An 18513-nucleotide genomic window follows, 5' to 3' on the forward strand; every position below is an offset into this window, starting at 1 on the left:
TTAATTATCAGGTACTTAAGTCTTATTATAATTTTAACAGCTGAAGTATAGAACATTGTGCGGACGAATGAAATAGATTAGATTTGAATGTAACACATTAATATCACATTTTAAAGTAACTAACATAATTTTATTGCAATTTCATTTTAATAACCACTCCTTTATTTACTTACACAAAGTGGTTATAAATAAAGGAGTGGTTACATATGTATTTTTTATTTTACCTTGTTATATATCTCTAATTTGGACATACTGCACACTTTTATATATTTTCTAATACATGCCTGTATTTTATTCTGCTGTATTTGGTCGTATAGTGCACTGTCTCTGGCACAGACCACCTGCAGTTTCAATGTACAACCTGTGTATAATGACACTACAGACTATTCTATTCTATTCAGACGGTGTGTTGTCAAATCTATGTCTGAAAAGTAATTTTAATGTCAGAATATTTGATGAAAGAACAGGTTGAAATTGGTCAATCATGTTCACTTGTCCCTTTGAAACAGATACGACAGGGTTTACTCATATTAAATCAACTAATCAGATAAAATATGTAATAAATCAACCATATTTCCAGAGTTAAGTTTGTAGTTGTCATTATTTCTAGGTTATTATGTTATTATTTTACTTCAGATCCTGTTGGTCTGTACTTGGAACCTGAACTAAAATGACTTGAACATCTTTGAATGTTCATATCTTCAGTGTAATTTTAATTGGACTCTTTGAGGGTTGGTTTCATAGTGTTCTTTATTTCCAATATTAAATGCATCACATAATCGTTAGTGCGTTCTATCCTTCAGAACATCCATTCAAACCCTCGTGTGAACTAAACCCTCGTGCGTGTGTGTCATCTTACTAAATCCATCTGGATGGTCTTCTGCAGACTGGCGATGCTGGCGTCCAGCGCCGCCAGGCCGTCTCTGAAGGCCGTCTCCGCCCTGGTGTCAAAGGTCGACTCTGACCTGACGCTCCAGTCGTACGTTACAGACTCGACGTCGCACTCGGACACAGACCTGCGCTTCTCGCCGTGTGATTGGTCCACGTGATCGGGACGTGACGACCGTCTGAGCGATGCAGAGTCTGTCCGTTTGTCCTCTGCTTTCTGTCCGTCTGTCTCTGTAGCCACGCCCACCTCCTCCTCAGGGTGGGCGGGGTCCTGCTGGCCCAGAGACATCAGATACTGGTGGATGCGGTCCTGGGGGGGCCCCGTTGGACCCCACTGGTGTAGGTGCAGAACCCTGAAACAGACACGTTCTCCTTCAGTAGAAAAACAAACACGACTGAACCTTACGTCGTACTAACATCGTCGCTTTTCCATTGACCTTCAAACTGCACAAATATGACCTGAGCATAAAAATTTGCCGAGTGGAAAAACAACAATTTCGCCCAAACTCTCGTTTTTTTGATTGAAAGCTGTAGCGCTGGGAAGAGGTGGTTTTTCAGGCGTAGTACAGTTGGTATATCATGCAAAACTGCAATGGAAAGACCTTTTTCTGCTACTAGAGTCACATGAATACAATAAAAAAAAAAAAAAACGGATGTTGACTGACGTTACAAAAAATGAAGAAGAGTTTTAAAACAAACATGGCGCCGTATGTGTGGACACATGAGGAAACCCAATCATTTTTGAATTTCGTACAGGACAGAGGAGTAACAAGCATTCTAGATTCAAACAGATATTTACGTTCGTCATCATGTTTATGGATTGACTTCTCGTGTCATCTCGTGATTATAAATAAATAAATTATTGCATTTGTGATTTAATGGAAAAAAAACATTACGCACTTCTGTTTTTTCAACATTTAGTAAATATCGGTAAACTTTTGCGCATATGTTCGATGGAAAAGCGACTGGTGACTGAAAACTGTGAACATCTAAATGTCTACATATACCAGACAACGGGTGTCAAACATAAGGCCCATGGACCAAAACCCGCCCCTCCAAAAGAGTCCAAACCCTCCCATGAGATGCACAAATGACACTGAAGATATTAACACTCAAAGATGTTCAAATCATTTTAGTTCAGGTTCCATATTCAGACCAATATGAACTAAAGCAAAATACTATCAAATTAACCTAGAAATAATGACAACTAGTGAAAAAAAAGGAAAATGACATGAAAATATTTACGTTACAAACTAAAATGTGCATGACCTGAACAAATATGAACAACCTGAAATGTCTTCATAGAATTAAGTGCAATTTTAACATAATTCTGCTGTCCTTTCTCAACTTTTTGTTCATTTTTGTGCATGTTTTATTGTGGTTATTGTTCATTCTGTTCATATTTGTTGATGTTTTTTTGCTTTGTTTATTGCTGTTCATGCTTCTGAAATTTTTGGCCAATTTTAACATTATTTATAGGTTATTATTTTGATCCACTTGACATCATATTGGGTTTTGAATAAAAAATGTGAATAACCTGAAATGTCTTAATAGAAGTAAATGTAATTGTACCAATATTCTGTCTGTTCTTAAATGTTTTGTGTATTTGTAGATCCACTGTGATCTGCGAGTTGTAATGAACATGTGAAAATGATAAACTGAGGCAGAATAGTGTTAAAATTGCACTAAATTTTCTTAAGCAATTTCAGGTTATTTATGATGTTCAGATTTTTTAAATAGTTTGCAGATGTAAATATTTTCATGATGTAATTTTCCTTTTTCACCCCACTCTTTGTAGTTTGTAGTTGTTTTATTCCTAGGTATTTTTGATAGTATTTTACTTTAGATCATATTGGTCTGAATGTGGAACCTGAACTTAAATGACTTTAACATCCTTGACTGTTAATATCTTCAGTGTAAGTTTTGCATTCCACTAGTTCATCCCATGGGAGGGATTGGACACGTTAGGCCAGGGCTGTCAAACTCACTTTAGTTCAGGGGCCACGTTCAGCCAAATTTGGTCTTGAATTTGGGCCGAACCAGTAAAATAATAACATAATATATAAATAATGTCAACTCCAAAATTTGCTCTATGTTTTAGAGCGAAAAAAGTCAAATTAAACAATGAAAATGTTTACATCTACAAACTATCCTTTCAAACAAACCTTTCTTAGCTAACTTATTAGTTTCATTCTGAATTGCGTTTCATAGTTTTGTCAATTCTTATTTATTTCTATGTGCATTGCTTACGATGTATTTCTTTATTCATTTATTTTATTTATTCATTTTTTGTTATACTTGTTTATGACTTATTTCCTTCATTTAGTTAATTTTGTTTACTTATGATTGTATATCATTATTAGACACTGCAAATACTTTTTTATTTTAAGTCTTTGAGGAGGCCCTCAATAAACCACTTTGGTTTTTGGCTTCCCTGGCATGTCTTTTACTGTTCTTATTTTTGTGTTTTATTGTCGTGTATACATGCGAATAAACAATTCAACAATTAAAAAAAAAAAAAAAAGTGAATAACATGAGCAAACTGAAAAAATCAGTGTAATTTGAACAATATTCTGCCTCAGTTTATCATTTACACATGTTCATTATAACTTACAGATCACTAAAAATACACAAAGCATTATTTAATACCAGGCAGAATATTGTTCAAATTGTACTTGCTTTTCTTAAAACATTTCAGGATGTTCATATTTGTTCAGGTTATTCACATTTTTTGTGAAATTATACTTTGTTTTAGTCTAAATATACATGAAAATATTTACATTTACAAAGAGAGAAATTGGGATTTGTGAGTATTTATAGATTATTATGATGGTATTTTACTGGTCCTGCCCACTTCAGATTGAATTGGTCTGAATGTGGAACCTGAACTAAAAGGATTGTTAATATCTTAGTGTAATTTTTGCAATTCACAAATTCATCCCAAGGGCCGGACTGGACCCTTTGGCGGGCCGGATTTGGCCCCCAGGCCGCATGTTTGACACCTGTGCCTTAGGTGTTTAGAAAAGGTGGGCGTGGCTTTGAGAAAGCGTTAAAAACAGTGACATCTCATGGTACCTCTGGAGCTTTTCAACCTCCTCCTGTCTTTGCTGAACCAGCATCGACAGCTGCGACTGATGGTGAACACTGTCCTGCAGATGTTTCCTGGTTCTGTCCAACTCTAAACACACACACACACAAACACACCGTTAGTAACACAACCTCAGAGGTGTGTCAGTGTACACTTGTCCATGAAGCAGGGTTTATATTCACACACACACTCGGACAACACTGACTCAGATGATGAAAATAAAAGCATGTGTACGTCATTCTTCAGGTAAAAAAAAAAAAAAAAAAATCTGTCATTTTACGTTGTTTTACATTTAGTTTGTGTGTTTGTTTTTTTAACTCTTTTAATTTAAATTAGAACAATTACAATATAAAAAAGTCATATAGTATCCCATATGTGTGTCAGAACAAGAACATTACACCCGCACTCACATGTACACATACACACAAAAAAAAGGGGGGAGGTCTGTCTACTTACTTAACATTAAAGTAATCTATAAAGGGCTGCCAAATTGAATAAAATAACTTTACATTATCTTTTAGTGAAAATTTGATTTTCTCCAAATAAAAGTGTTGCATCATGTTACATTTAGTTTTATCATATTATGTGTTATTTGTCTTCATGATTGAACAGGAAACCCAACGTTAACCCACAAAGACCACCCGGACCTTTAAGTACTGTGACTCATTTAGTCCCACCCACAGAGGTCCTTCTAATCACCAAAAGCACATAATCTGCACATAATCTATTTTTAATATGGCTTGTTTTTAACATTTTTTCATCAACTTGAGGTGTAAACAAAAATACCAAATACTCAATAACTATCATATTTTAACTGCCATGTTTGTAAGGTAAACAAACCATGTTTTTTGATGCAAGAAACACACACTTTTTTTCTTCTGCGATATTCTAAATAAAAATTGGATTACATATTTTTGCAGCCTGGCATACGGATGCTTCTATGAAACTGGTCCTAAAAACAGGACATGGGGGCTTTTTTGTTTGTTTGTTTGTCTGTCAGCAAGATAACTTAAAAAGTTATGGATGGATTTGGATGAAAATTTCAGGAAATGTTGACACTGGCACAAGGAACAAATGATTACACTTTGGTGGTGATCGGGGGGGGGACGGGTTCCTAGTTATACATGTTTAACAATGCTGGTGCCAATAAATTTGGAATAAGACTTTTTTTTTTACCTCTTCTCCTGAAATGATTATAAATCTGAGTCTGTTTACATCCACACTAAAACTCTGATCATTACCTGTTTTGTAGAGTTATCAGATTATTACTGATCATGTAGATCAGGGCCCTCAAACTCATGTTCTTTCAGGTCCCACATTCAGCCCGATATGACCTCCAGTGGGCCAGACCAGAAAAATAATAACATAACCTATAAATAATGACAACTCCAAATTGTTGTCTTTGTTTTAGTACAAAAAAACCCATTAAATTATGAAAATACTTACTTTTATAAACTATCCAAACAAAAAAGATGTGAATAACCTGAAAAAAACTGAAATTTCTTAAGAAAAATAAGTGTAATTTTAACAATATTCTGCCTCAATTTATCATTTCTACATGTGCATTATGGATCGGATCTACAAAGACACTAAACACTTAGGAACAGGAAGAAAATAGTTAAAATTGTGCTTAATTTTCTTTAGATATTTCAGGTTGTTCATATTTGTTCAGGTTATTCCTGTGTTATTGTTACAGGATAGTTTGTAAATGTAAATATTTTCACAACTTAATGTTATTTTTTGCACTAAAACCAAGACAAAAATTTTAAGTTGTCATTATTTATAGGCATAATGTAAGATTTTTTTTTCCGCATCAAACCGAGGAGAAAATATGGAGTCATTATACTCTGTAGGTTATTATGCCATTATTTCACTGGAGATCATATTGATCTGTATGTGGAACCTGAACTAAAACAAATTCAACAGCCTCGACTGTGGGATTTTTGCACTTTGTTAATTCATCCCAGGGGCTGGATTGGAACATTTGGTGGGCCGCATTTGGCCCCCAGGCCGCATGTTTGAAACCCCTGATGTAAACAGTATACGCTGATCTGTTTTATCAGATAACAATAGTAATAGGATTAATTATAATCAGATTAACACACGTGGATTTGTTCCCAATACTCTGATGTCTTCATGCATGTATACAGGTGACATCTGCACGAGGGGAAAAAAAGGATACAGTGGAAAATGGAAGTGACAATTTTACATTCACTTCCATTTTCTACTGAAGTGTTAAATTATTTCTGAAGTGCATAAAAACGCATCAGATCTGATTATTACAGTTATTTGATTATTAACAGGTTTTGGATTTTTATGGTTGTGTAAACAGACTCCGGTGATTTCTGGTGCAGATTCTAAAGCAGGGGTTTCAAACATGCGTCCCAGGGTCCAAATGCGGCCCACCAAAAGTTCCAATCCAGCCCATGGGATGAATTTGCAAAGTACAAAAATCCCACAGTCAAAGCCGTCGAACTCATTTTAGTTCAGGTTCAATATTCAGAACCAATACGATCTACAGTAAAATAGCAGTATAATAACCTCCAAAAAGTAATGACTCCATATTTTCTTTTCAGTTTGATGTAAAAAAAAATATTACATTATGCCAATAAATAATGACAACTTCAAATTTTTGCCTTTGTTTTAGTGCAAAAAATAGCATTAAATTATGAAAATACTCACATTTACAAACTATCCTGTAACAATAAAATGTGAATAACCTGAACAAATATGGACAACCTGAAATGTCTAAAGAAAATTAAGCACAATTTTAACAATTTGATCCATAATGCACATGTATAAATGATAAACTGAGGCATGATATTGTTAAAATTGCACTTATTTTTCTTAAGAAATTTCAGTTTTTTCAGGTTATTCACGTTTTTTGTTTGAATACCTTATAAAAGTCAGTATTTATGGGAGGGGGGTGTTTGCACTAAAACAAAGACAAAAATTTGGAGTTGTCATTATTCATAGGTTATTCTGTTATTATTTTAGTGCTCCGGCCCACTGCAGATCATATCAGGCTGAATGTGGAACCTGAAAGAACATGAGTTTGAGAGCCCTGATCTAAAAGGTTTTCAGAAAAATCAACCCGAATCTTTGTGAATTAAAAAGCTGAAACGTGTGCATTTGTAAAACTACACAAGTGACTGCAGTGAAATAAAAACCCAAACATGTGGACTGGACTCTCGGTGTCTGGACCGTCGTCGGTCAGCGTGGACGTCCAGACCTGTCCTCAGGAGCCGGTTGTCCGTCTCTCTGTCCGTCAGTCGGTTCTGTGTGTCCTTCAGGTCTTTCCGTAGTTCTGTCACGTCGTCTCTGAGCCGGTGGAGTTCGCACCGAGCGGCGGCCAGTTCGTCACGGAGAACCGTCACTGACGACGCAGAACATACCCAGACGTCGTCGTCATGACAACGGTACACAAACCTGCACTGGGCTCTTACCAACATACAGTTTCATCTATTCTTACGTTCTTTTATTTTTAAGTTACAAAAACCGGGGGATAATAAATAGAAAAGTACATTTCATTCATTATTTACTTAAAAACACAGACTTAATACTAAAACTCAATCATGTTTAAGGAAAAAAATAACCAACTACCACAGAATATTCTGAAAACACACTGGACTGATGTGGTCTGGGTCACCAAATAAATACAATGTGACTGATGTTTAAACTGAAGGTTCTCACCGTTTGACTCCTGTAGATTCTGTGTTCTCTGCTCTTTGTCTAAATCCATCGTCTTTAACTGTTCTCTCAGAAGCATCGCATTCCTGTAAAACACACACTTACCACATCACACACAACTGTCACTCACACTAGTCCAGATTAGAAAAAAAAAAACTCCAGATGTGACTGAACTTCTGAGTATTTAGTGTCATAGAAGCTGGAAAATGAGACTAAAGATGTTTTATTCATCAGTTTAAATCCACAAACAGGAGCTGGGATTAATGTACAATATGTGGACACAAGTATTGGGACACCTTGAATTCAGGTGTTGGTTTAAATTATTACCTTTGCTTCCAAAATGCCTCGGAGATGTTTTTTATTTAATGTTTTTATCTCTAATCCTCATGAACAGGACATCTTACAGCTGTAGACATGACGTGTCCCAATATTTATGTCCATTTCGTTTATAAACATCTATATTTCCTTAAAGTTTAATGGTAGATTTTTCTTCCTCAGTGAAATGTGAAGAAAAAAGATGGTTAGTTATGGCAGAAAATTATTATTTACATAATTTTACTTTTATTTACATAATCATAAATCACTGAATAAAAGAATCAGTGTTGAGAGAAATTAATTTAAAAAACATGTGAGGCATTTTGGAAACAAAGATAACAATTTTACCTGTGTGTTTGTGTGTTACCCGTTTGTGTGTTACCAGCATGTTTGTGCGTTACCTGTGTGTTTGTGTGTTACCCGTTTGTGTGTTACCAGCATGTTTGTGCGTTACCTGTTTGTTTGTGCGTTACCTGTTTGTTTGTGCGTTACCTGTTTGTTTGTGCGTTACCTGCGTGTTTGTGCGTTACCTGCGTGTTACCTGTTTGTTTATGTGTTACCTGTGTGTTACCTGCGTGTTTGTGCGTTACCTGTGTGTTACCTGTTTGTTTATGTGTTACCTGTGTGTTACCTGCGTGTTTGTGTGTTACCTGTGTGTTTGTGCGTTACCTGTGTGTTTGTGCGTTACCTGTGTGTTTGTGCGTTACCTGCGTGTTTGTGTGTTACCTGTGTGTTACCTGCGTGTTTGTGTGTTACCTGTGTGTTACCTGTGTGTTTGTGCGTTACCTGTGTGTTTGTGTGTTACCTGCGTGTTTGTGTGTTACCTGTGTGTTACCTGTGTGTTTGTGCGTTACCTGTGTGTTTGTGTGTTACCTGCGTGTTTGTGTGTTACCTGTGTGTTACCTGTGTGTTTGTGCGTCACCTGTGTGTTTGTTTGTCGTGGTTGTGCAGTTGTAGTTCATGATTTGACGCAGACACAGCCAGTTCCAGATGATCAAGGAGAGTTTCGACAATGCTGTCTGCACAAACACAAACGACATTTAACTTAAATCCAACAGAAGGAATTTCACTTAATCTGACGTAATCAGCTGATCAGGTTCATTCAGCTGTGATGGAAATTTACGTTAACACTGCACCAGTTTATGTACACACTAAAACTCTGATCATTATCTGGTTTGTGGAGTCTTCACATTAACAGTGCTACGTCACCTCTGTTTGTACAGATGTAACAGAACTAAATAAATCAGAGTAACCTGTATACATGCATGAGGACCTTGGTGTTTTAATCAGATTACTCATAATCAGATTACTGCTGTTATCTGATAAAACAGACCAGATTATACTGTTGACATGATCAATAATAATTGGATAACTCTAGAATAAGAGTTTTAGTGCAAATGTAAACAGGTTCAGTGTTCGAGTCTGTTAATTGAGTTTTGTTCAGTTATAATATTTTTCATTCGAGTTTTTTTATCTTGACCTTTTTTTATAAACTCTTTATTTGTTATTTTGTTGTTTGTAAATCTTTTTTTTTTTCTTGAAATAAATCATTTCCTCTGAAATCAGATACTGATGGTGTTTAATTGTGCATGTAAATGGTTTCAGTCTGATTGGCTGCTGCTCTAAATGGTCTTTTCTGTGGACGGTGCTCACCTCGTCCAATCAGAGCTCGGAGTTCATCCATCAGACGTTGAACCGTCTCCAGTTTCCGATCCGTCTCTACAGCGTCCACCTGTCCACCGCCATGCGCCGTCTCACACAGTTCTGTCGGTCGTCCACATTCGTCCTGGTGCCGATCTGAGGGCCCTACAGCCCCCTGAGGGGTGGGAGGGGCCTGGGGTAGGGAGGTGGGGCTAGTGGGTGGGGGGCGGGGCTCCGATATTTGGCTTTTTGACAACTGCAGGTCATGGCGTTGTTTTTTGGACAGATGAAGCTTGACTCCGGTGTGTGGAGCTGGACTGGACTGATGTGGTCCAGGTCTGGGTCTGGGTCTACCTGGTCCACTATGGGGCTTCTGGTCTGGGGTCAAAGGTAAAAGGCAACCAATCAGAATTAAGCAAAACTAGACATGAGGACCAACTAAAGAGGACAGGCTCCTTCTACGCCATTTCACTACAAGCAAATTTCATAGTTTTTAAACATGTTTCATCGGGTTTTTAACTTCATTTTAGTCACTTTTAAAACTCTTTTTACTGGATTTTTTAAAGGGTTTTAAATTTATTTTTTTATTTGGCTTCAAAGTACTTTTTTAGTAGGTTTTAAACTTCTTATTAAGTTTTAAACTACTTTTTTATTAGGTTTCAAACTTCTTTTTAGCAGGTTTTAAACTTCTTTTTGATCAGGGTTTAAATTTTTTGATTAAGTTTTAAACTTCTTTTAATTAGGTGTTATGCTTTTTTTACTGAATTTTTAATTTCTTTTTACAAGGTTTTTTGAATTTTTTGCGGTTTTAAACAAATTGTTTTTATAGTATTTTAACTTCTTTTTACTGAATATTCAACTTCTTTTTATTACATTTTTTACTTTTTATTGATGTTTTAAACTTCTTTTTCTTGGGTTTTGACTTCAACTGCATTTTTTTTGTTGCTGATCTGTGTATTTTACTGACAACTAGGGGTGTAAGAAAATATCGGTTCTGCAATATATCACGACATTTAATTTCACGATACTGTATCAATATTAAAAAGTACTGTATCGATATTTTTAGGTATTTATTCAAATGCAGATATTGTGGAGGTTCATTTTTGGGTTTTTTTGTTTTTCTTTTTTGTTTATATCGTATTTATTATTATTTAACACTCTTTTATTAAATAATATTATTTCCTTTGTTGGGATTGCACAAAAATACTGTTCTGATGTTAGTTTTGAACTAATAGAATATAAACATTTGAACAGGATCTTAAACTGGAATGTCTGTAAAACAGAATTTCAGTTTGAACACAGGAACATTTTGTGATAGAGCATTCGATCTTGTTGTGATCAAATAAAAATGTGTTTAGTATTTGTGCAGATTTCAGGTGTAATTCAATTCTTCAAGGAAATATATATATATTTTTTTAAATTGCTTTTTTAACAGTATCATGATATATCGTGATATAACGAATTGTGATCCTAGTATTGTGATTTGTATTGTATCGGTAGATTCTTGCCAGTACACACCTCTACTGATGACAGATGTAGAATGTGTGTATTTCGTTGTGTGGTTCATTGGTTTTGTTTCTACCTTTCTTTGGTATTTGTTTCTTTGTGGTTTTCTTTCCGACTGACGAGGTGGACCTGGGTTTAGCAGATCCATCCTTCACCGTCTGAGGACGATCGACTGCAAAAAACAGTTATTCTCCATCAGTTCATTTACTCCATATCATCATTATTTAAAGGACTATAACATTTGCATCATTTACTGTTGGTTCCTCGTCTCCAAACACAGTTATTCATTTAGTTAATTCACTAGTTCAGGTTTTAAACGACTGGTTTCTCCATTTAATATAATTCAGAAAGTGTCCTGACCTGCCTCAGCCTCTAAAATACCGTTGAGCAAAGCAGCACAGCGGTCCAGGCCTTTATGCAGAGTAATGACCTTAAGACAGAAAGCATGACTTTAAAAGGCAGATCAATACTAGAAGAATGACATTCAGACTTTTTCATACCCGTAGTTATCAGTAACTATCACATTAAACGTTAAATTAAGTAAAAAGAGGAATTTAAAATAAAAATGTTGGGGGGAAAAAAGGTTATTTATGGTTTAATTTTAGATTTAAAATATTACTAGAAGGACAAGAAAAAATTAGGTAAAAGTTTAAAAATACGAAAAATGAAAAAAATTATGGTCATGTTTTCATAACGAATCTGTCCTTGACACCAGCAGAGCCAGGAAACAGGCCTCAGGTAACAGGAAACAGAACACAAAACCTCGAAAACCACATCCAGACGATCAGCATGAGTTAAAAATACAACACAACTGCCAGAGTTTACACGTAGAAATTAGAGTGTTTGTCTGACATGTACCATATTTGTACATTTAGCATGTTTCAGTTTTCTTTTTTACTCACAAATTTAAGGAAGAGCCTCATGAAATAGATCTGATTCTTTTTATTCTTTTTTTTTAAATAATATATAAATAAAGACACTTAAAAAATAATTTAAAAATATAATAACAATCATAATAAAAAATAAAATAAAACATTTAAATTACAGAAAAAAATTAATTAAAGAAAAAACCTTAAAAATAGGTGGGGTTGTGTTGTTGTGGATCTGGTCGGTTCCTTACCTGGTCTTCAGAGTCAGTCGAATATAAAGAGTACGATAGTTCAGGGCGTCCTGCTGCTCCTGGATCATCAGTCCCTCTAACAGAACAATTATTATTATTATTATTATTATTATTATTATTATTATTATTATTTTCAGCACAGTCCAACGATTTGGCAGTGATGTAAATATTGTGATTCTACATGTGCCAGAACTTTCCCATGTTTCTGTCGTAAATTAAAGACAAACTCTAAACCTATTAGATCCTCCTGACACCCAAGAAAATAAAAGTTATGGCTTTTTTTAATGATAAATAATTGTCTCAATTGAGTTTTTTCAGATCCATTTTGTATTTGTTTTTAATGGAATGTCCTTTACAGTGGACAGAGTTTGTTTATTGTTTTCTGCTTCTTCTTTTTTTTTTTTTTTTAAAGTAAAACTGTGAAATTCTTTTCCCCTACAAAGGAAAAAAAATGCACTAAAATATTATGACAATTATGCCTCATGTCACTAATTTGCATCACAGTTATTGTATGTGCTACTTTCAAATTAACAATCTACACTTAATGTAGCATCTGCACCTCAGGAACAACACAATGTTTTTTTGTACAATTGTAAATAACTTGTTTTTCATTTTCGCATTAAGTAGTTTTCTGTAGCTTTGTTATTTCCTCCTGCTCCTTTTCAGACGTCAAAATAACACAAATAAAATGTAAGCATTTCTTTTGAATAACAGGACACGTTTCCTTTCGGGGGGTTTTGTTGTTTATAATTTGCTTTTGGCGTTTATTTTGTCAGTGGTTGTGTTGTGATTTTTAGATCCTCCTGAGACCAAGAAAGTAAAAATTTTAGCTTCTGTTTATATTAAATAATTATCTGGATTGAAAACCTACAGAAGAGGATTAGGGCCTCTGGGAAAAAAAAAAAATCAAGGTCCTATATATATATATATATATATATATATATATATATATATATATATATATATATATATATATATATATATATATTAGGCCTGTAACGGTACACGTACCGAACCGTTTCGGTACACACCTGTTCGGTTCGGCACACAGCTGTACCGAAACGGAACAGTATGTTGACAAAAAGAAAAAGGAACGAAAGATGTCGTTTAATGCGGAACTTTAAATCCGCGCAAGTTTCACACGGACATATTAAAGGACACGCACATTGACCCAAAATACCAAATAGCAGCTGATATAAGGTAAAAAAAACAAACAAAACAAAACAAAAAAAACAAATATGATGTGAACCTGGAAGGAAGAGACTGAAGACCCTCCACCATCAGTACAGTTTGGATCACTTCAGGTCCCGGTGAAAGACAACAACGAGGAAAGAGACGTTAATAAGACGGACGTTGTTTGGCCCCTAGGAACTACGGTAGTTCTAAAACACACACTCTCTCTCCCCCTCTCTCTCTCTCTCTCTCTCTCTCTCTCTCTCTCTCTAACAGAGGAATAAAACTCGGAGTTGGCCACTGACAGTATATAAAAATAAAGTTTCACTTTCGTTTCACGCCAGCGTTAGTTACGTTAGTTATGGACCGGACCGCACCCCCCCACCCCCCGGCTCCGACCAAAAAAAACAAAACAAAAAAACAACAAACAAACCATCCCCCAGACAAATCGTACGTTCCATGCGCGCGCACACTCAAACACACACACACACACACACACACACACACACACACACACACACACACACACACACACACACACACACACACACACACACACACACACACAGTGTCCTAAACAATTTATTCTCTGTCCTAAAATAAATAATTTGGTTCAGTTTGTTGTCAATGTTGCTCTTCAGTTTGTTTAAACAGAATACCAGTTTACCCTCCTGTTGATGTTGAACTTCATGCAGAATTTTTTTGCTGATATTTTTCTGCAGATTGTGAACTGACAGAACTGTGATTAGATTTTTCTTGTTTGTTCAAAACTACCTGTCAGAGAAAAGTGCAATACTAATGTTTAAAATACATTTAGTCATATTAATAATTTATTTTATTTTCCATTTGATTTATAGCAGCAGAATTATATTATTCCTGTTTTTCTATATTCTATTGTGTCCAAAAATTGGGGGAAAAATGTTAAAAAAATTCATAAATGTATTAAAGACATTTTGAGGGGTTTTCTTTCTTCCCGTACCGAACCGAAAAAAACCGAACCGTGGCTTTGAAAACCGAAAACGTACCGAACCGAAAATTTTGTGTACCGTTACAGGCCTAATATATATATATGTATATACACATATACATATACACACACACACACACACACATATACATATATATATATATATATATATATATATATATATATATATATATATATATATATATATAAAATGATTCTGAGAAAAAAAGTCAGAATTCTGAAGGGAAAAAAAGTCAAAATTCTGAGGAAAAAAAGTCAGAATTCTGAGATTAAAGTCAGAGATTAAAGTCAGAATTCTAAGTGTAACGACCGGCTCTTTGTATAAATATCTAAGAATTCCAAGATTAAAGTCAGAATTCTGAAAAAAAGAAGTCTGAAGAAAAAAGAAGTCAAAATTCTGAGAAAAAGGTCAGAATTCTGCCTTTTCTTTCTAAGAACTCTGACTTTAACCTCAGAATTCTGACTTTTTTCTCAGAATAATAATAATAATAATAATTTAAAAAAATATATATTGGACCTTCATTTTTATTTTTTTCCCAGTGGCCCTAATCTTCTTCTGTAAAAACTGGATGATCAAGAGTTTTTTCAGATAATTTTTTTTCAGTGTTTTTATGGATTATCTTTTGCAGTGGACAGTGTTCCTTTAGTAAATCTGTGAAACCCTTGTCTCCTACAGATGACAAAAATGCATCGCTGAGTGTCGGGAGGATACTTCAACAACTGATACTGGCAAAAAAATTCCATTTCTACAAAGAGTCGACCTCAGCTGTACGGTGACAGCAGAAGGAGACGCTGGTGAACTCACTTCCTCCTGACTGGTTGAACTTTGACCCCTCCACTCAGCCTCCCAGATGTCAGCACCTGTCATTCATAACCACAACAACACAAACATTTCGAACAAATGAATCCATGCCTTATCAAAAATATTTAACATACAAAAAGCACAAAACCACAGCCTATATATTAAGTATAATGACCAGCTCTTTGTATAAATATCAAAACTTAAGTAGATGTAAGAAATATTATTCTCACAAGCCACACTTTTTTAGCGTAAATCATGTATTTTCCTACATTTAATTAACTGATCATGTAGATGTTCATAAAAGGTCAGAATACATGCAAAGCTTATGTTATCAAAATTGAGAAAAACTGCGAAATATATCAATAATCAATATTACACACTGAATCTTTAACCATTAAATACCTAGAACTATTTTTGTGGTGACGTTCAAATTCATGTTTTTATTCTACATTTAACCTTTTCTTCGTGCTTTATCATAATTTATTATAATATTCTCCAGTATTTTGTATTTTTTCAGTGTAAATCATGTAATTCACCGATCATGTAAACATTCATTAAAGCTCAGATTCAAAGGTTATTTTATCAAAATGGAGAAAACTGAAGAAAACGACATTTACAGCAAAACATACCCGAAACTGAACATAAACCACGTGTCCATCCACTGTCATTTATCATTTTTATACACGTGTTCGTTTTATTTATTATTTTATATGTTTATGTTAATTTTGTTGCTAATTTTCCACAACTTTATTATTTTGTAGATTTTCAGATTCATGTTTGTTCATTTTATTGATACCTATGGCTGTTTTTGTTCATTCTGTTGCTGATTCCATCCTACTTTTAGTCCATTTTTGTTGATTTTTTCCACATTATTTTGTATTTTGTAAATTTTCATATTCGTGTTTGTTCATTTTATTGATACCTATGGCTGTTTTTTCTTTTTTTAATTCTGTTGCTTATTCCATCCTACTTTTAGTCCATTTTTGTTGATTTTTTTCCACGTTATTTCACATTTTATAAATTTTCATATTTGTGTTTGTTCATTTTATTGATACCTATGGCTGTTTTTGTTCATTCTGTTGCTTATTCCATTCTATTTTTAGTCCATTTTTGTTATTTTTTTCCACATTATTTCATATTTTGTAGATTTTCGTATTTGTGTTTGTTCATTTTATTCCATCCTACTTTGAGTTCATTTGTGTTGATTTTTTTTTTTTCCACGTTATCTCATATTTTGTAAATTTGTGTGACTTTTTCAGTAAACTAAACATAAACCTAATGTGAAAAGATGACAAAATGAATTTTACACCAATTATTTACATGTATTGACAGGATTAATGGAATAACAGGTATTAAACAGTTTAGATCAGTAAATGCTTTTGGTCACAGGTGGAAGTTTTTCAAAACATTGTCATTATGTTTGTAGCCCGTTTACATGGGTTTAAAACTGAAATAAAGAACATACTTACTAGTCTCTGGCAGAAAAATAACAGAAAAGACACAATTACTTCATACTTTAAACGTCTAAAAGTCAAATAGTGTGATTTGATAATTGTTTTCAGGTGTTATATGTCGTGTATCAGATATTAAACGCCGCCATTTCGGACTGTTTTTTTAACTCCAATATTAACCACACGTCTCCACAGATACTCAGAACCGTACCTTCCGTTTGACTGTTCCTTTCATGTCAGCTAACAGCCACAGAACACAGATTTCTTCAAACCAAACTTCGCATTTGACGCAGAATTCGTCGGCGACATTTCTAGCACCAACTGTTTTCAAATATTTTACCCATCGGCCATTTGTCTGGACAACATCCGGTTTAACCCAGCGGGTGGACCAATCAGCGTTAAGCTCTGTGACATGAGACCGGAAGTTTTGGTCAGGCCGTTTTTTTTTTGTTTTTTTTTTTTTTTGTTTTTTTTTAATTCATTAGAAAGTTTCATTAGTAATTCTTACACATGCAATCTAAACAATAAATAAATAAATAATAATTTAAAAAAAAATACATTCACCTGATACATTAATAGAAAGAAGAGACAAGAACAAAAGACACACAAAAAAAAATAATAAATCAACAACGCTCACGGATTTGCCACACATTAAATTTAAACTCATAATATCATTTAATTGTTTTCATTAATTTGTTGTTTTTTTTACACTACATTTTTGAAACACATAGTACATCTGCATCATTTAACCACTGGGTGTGGACGACTGTCGACATAAACGGTTAAATGGCCTTAAAGTAACTGTTAAAGGTCATTTTAAGGATCTGGAAAAGTTTATAAGTGAATTTGTAGAATTGTGAAAGTGTTTGAAACATTTATTCCAACGGTCATCAGCGCCCCCAGTGGTCAAATGGTAAGACTATAGCAGGGGTGTCAAACTCATTTTATTTCAGGGGCCACATCCAGCTTAATATGATCTAAAGTGGGCCGGACCAGTGAAGTAATATAAACAATAGGATAAGAACTTTTGAGTGAAAAAAGTAAATTCTGTCATGAAAATGGTCTGAAAATTCTGTAAAATAAAAAATACACTTAATTATGCTCAAAAATCCTACAATACATGCAAAAAATACACTTAATTATGCTTAAATATCCTACAATACACGCAAAACTACACTTAAATATGCTTACATATCCTACTATACACGCAAAACTACACTTAAATATGCTTACATATCCTACTATACACGCAAAAATACACTTAAAATTCTGTAATTAAAATCTACGAATTGTACTTGAACATAACATGAACAAATATGAACAACCTGAAAAATCTTTAGTAAAATAAGTGCAATGTTAACAATATTAGGCCTTAGTTTATCATCTATACATGTGAATCACAACTTAGAGATCCCAGTGGATCTACAAACACACCAAACATTAAATAACAGGGAGAATATTATTAAAATTCCACATACTTCTCTTAAGACATTTCAGATATTCACTTTTTTTGCGAAAGACTAGTCTGTAAATGTGAACATTTTTGTGTAATTTTAATTTTTTTACACTAAAACAAAGAGGCAAAGTTGCAGTTTTCATTATTTATAGTTTATTATGATAGTATTTTACTGCTCTGATCCACTTTAGAATTAACTGACCTAAAATTATTTTAACATACTTGATTTTTAATATTTTCAGTGTAATTTTTGTATTTCACAAATTCATCCCACAGGCCGGATTTGGCCCCCGGGCCGCATGTTTGACACCCCTGGGCTATAGTATGAGTTTTAAAATTGAAATTTCTGACAATGTTCCAAATTTATTCAAAATGTGTTCTACGTCACTAAACAA

General features: G+C 34.2%; 1 protein-coding gene across 1 annotated transcript; it reads right to left on the reverse strand.

Annotated features, from left to right (window-relative positions):
- Positions 1-732: 732 nt before the first annotated feature.
- ccdc14 (coiled-coil domain containing 14) lies at positions 733-17012 on the reverse strand. The gene is made up of 11 exons (XM_030153205.1): positions 16874-17012; positions 15215-15270; positions 12249-12324; positions 11489-11558; positions 11205-11300; positions 9635-10000; positions 8904-9000; positions 7670-7752; positions 7209-7352; positions 3964-4066; positions 733-1241 (listed from the first exon to the last, which is right to left on the reverse strand). Exons 1-11 carry the CDS (start codon positions 16895-16897, stop codon positions 851-853), a joined length of 1506 nt encoding a protein of 501 aa, XP_030009065.1. The 5' UTR covers positions 16898-17012; the 3' UTR covers positions 733-850.
- Between the last annotated feature and the right edge of the window lie 1501 nt (positions 17013-18513).

Source organism: Sphaeramia orbicularis, chromosome 2, assembly GCF_902148855.1.
Source record: "Sphaeramia orbicularis chromosome 2, fSphaOr1.1, whole genome shotgun sequence".
Lineage (NCBI taxonomy): Eukaryota > Metazoa > Chordata > Actinopteri > Kurtiformes > Apogonidae > Sphaeramia > Sphaeramia orbicularis.

What these genes read in the sequence shown, in the direction of transcription:
- ccdc14 (XM_030153205.1), bottom strand. Translation starts at nt 16,897, where the DNA reads ATGAAAGGAACAGTCAAACGGAAG. An exon ending in GTTCAACCAGTCAGGAGGAA is followed by an intron (nt 12,325 to 15,214) that starts GTGAGTTCACCA and finishes TTGTTCTGTTAG; the next exon opens with AGGGACTGATGATCCAGGAG. An exon ending in CAACCGGCTCCTGAGGACAG is followed by an intron (nt 4,067 to 7,208) that starts GTCTGGACGTCC and finishes GTGTGTGTTTAG; the next exon opens with AGTTGGACAGAACCAGGAAA.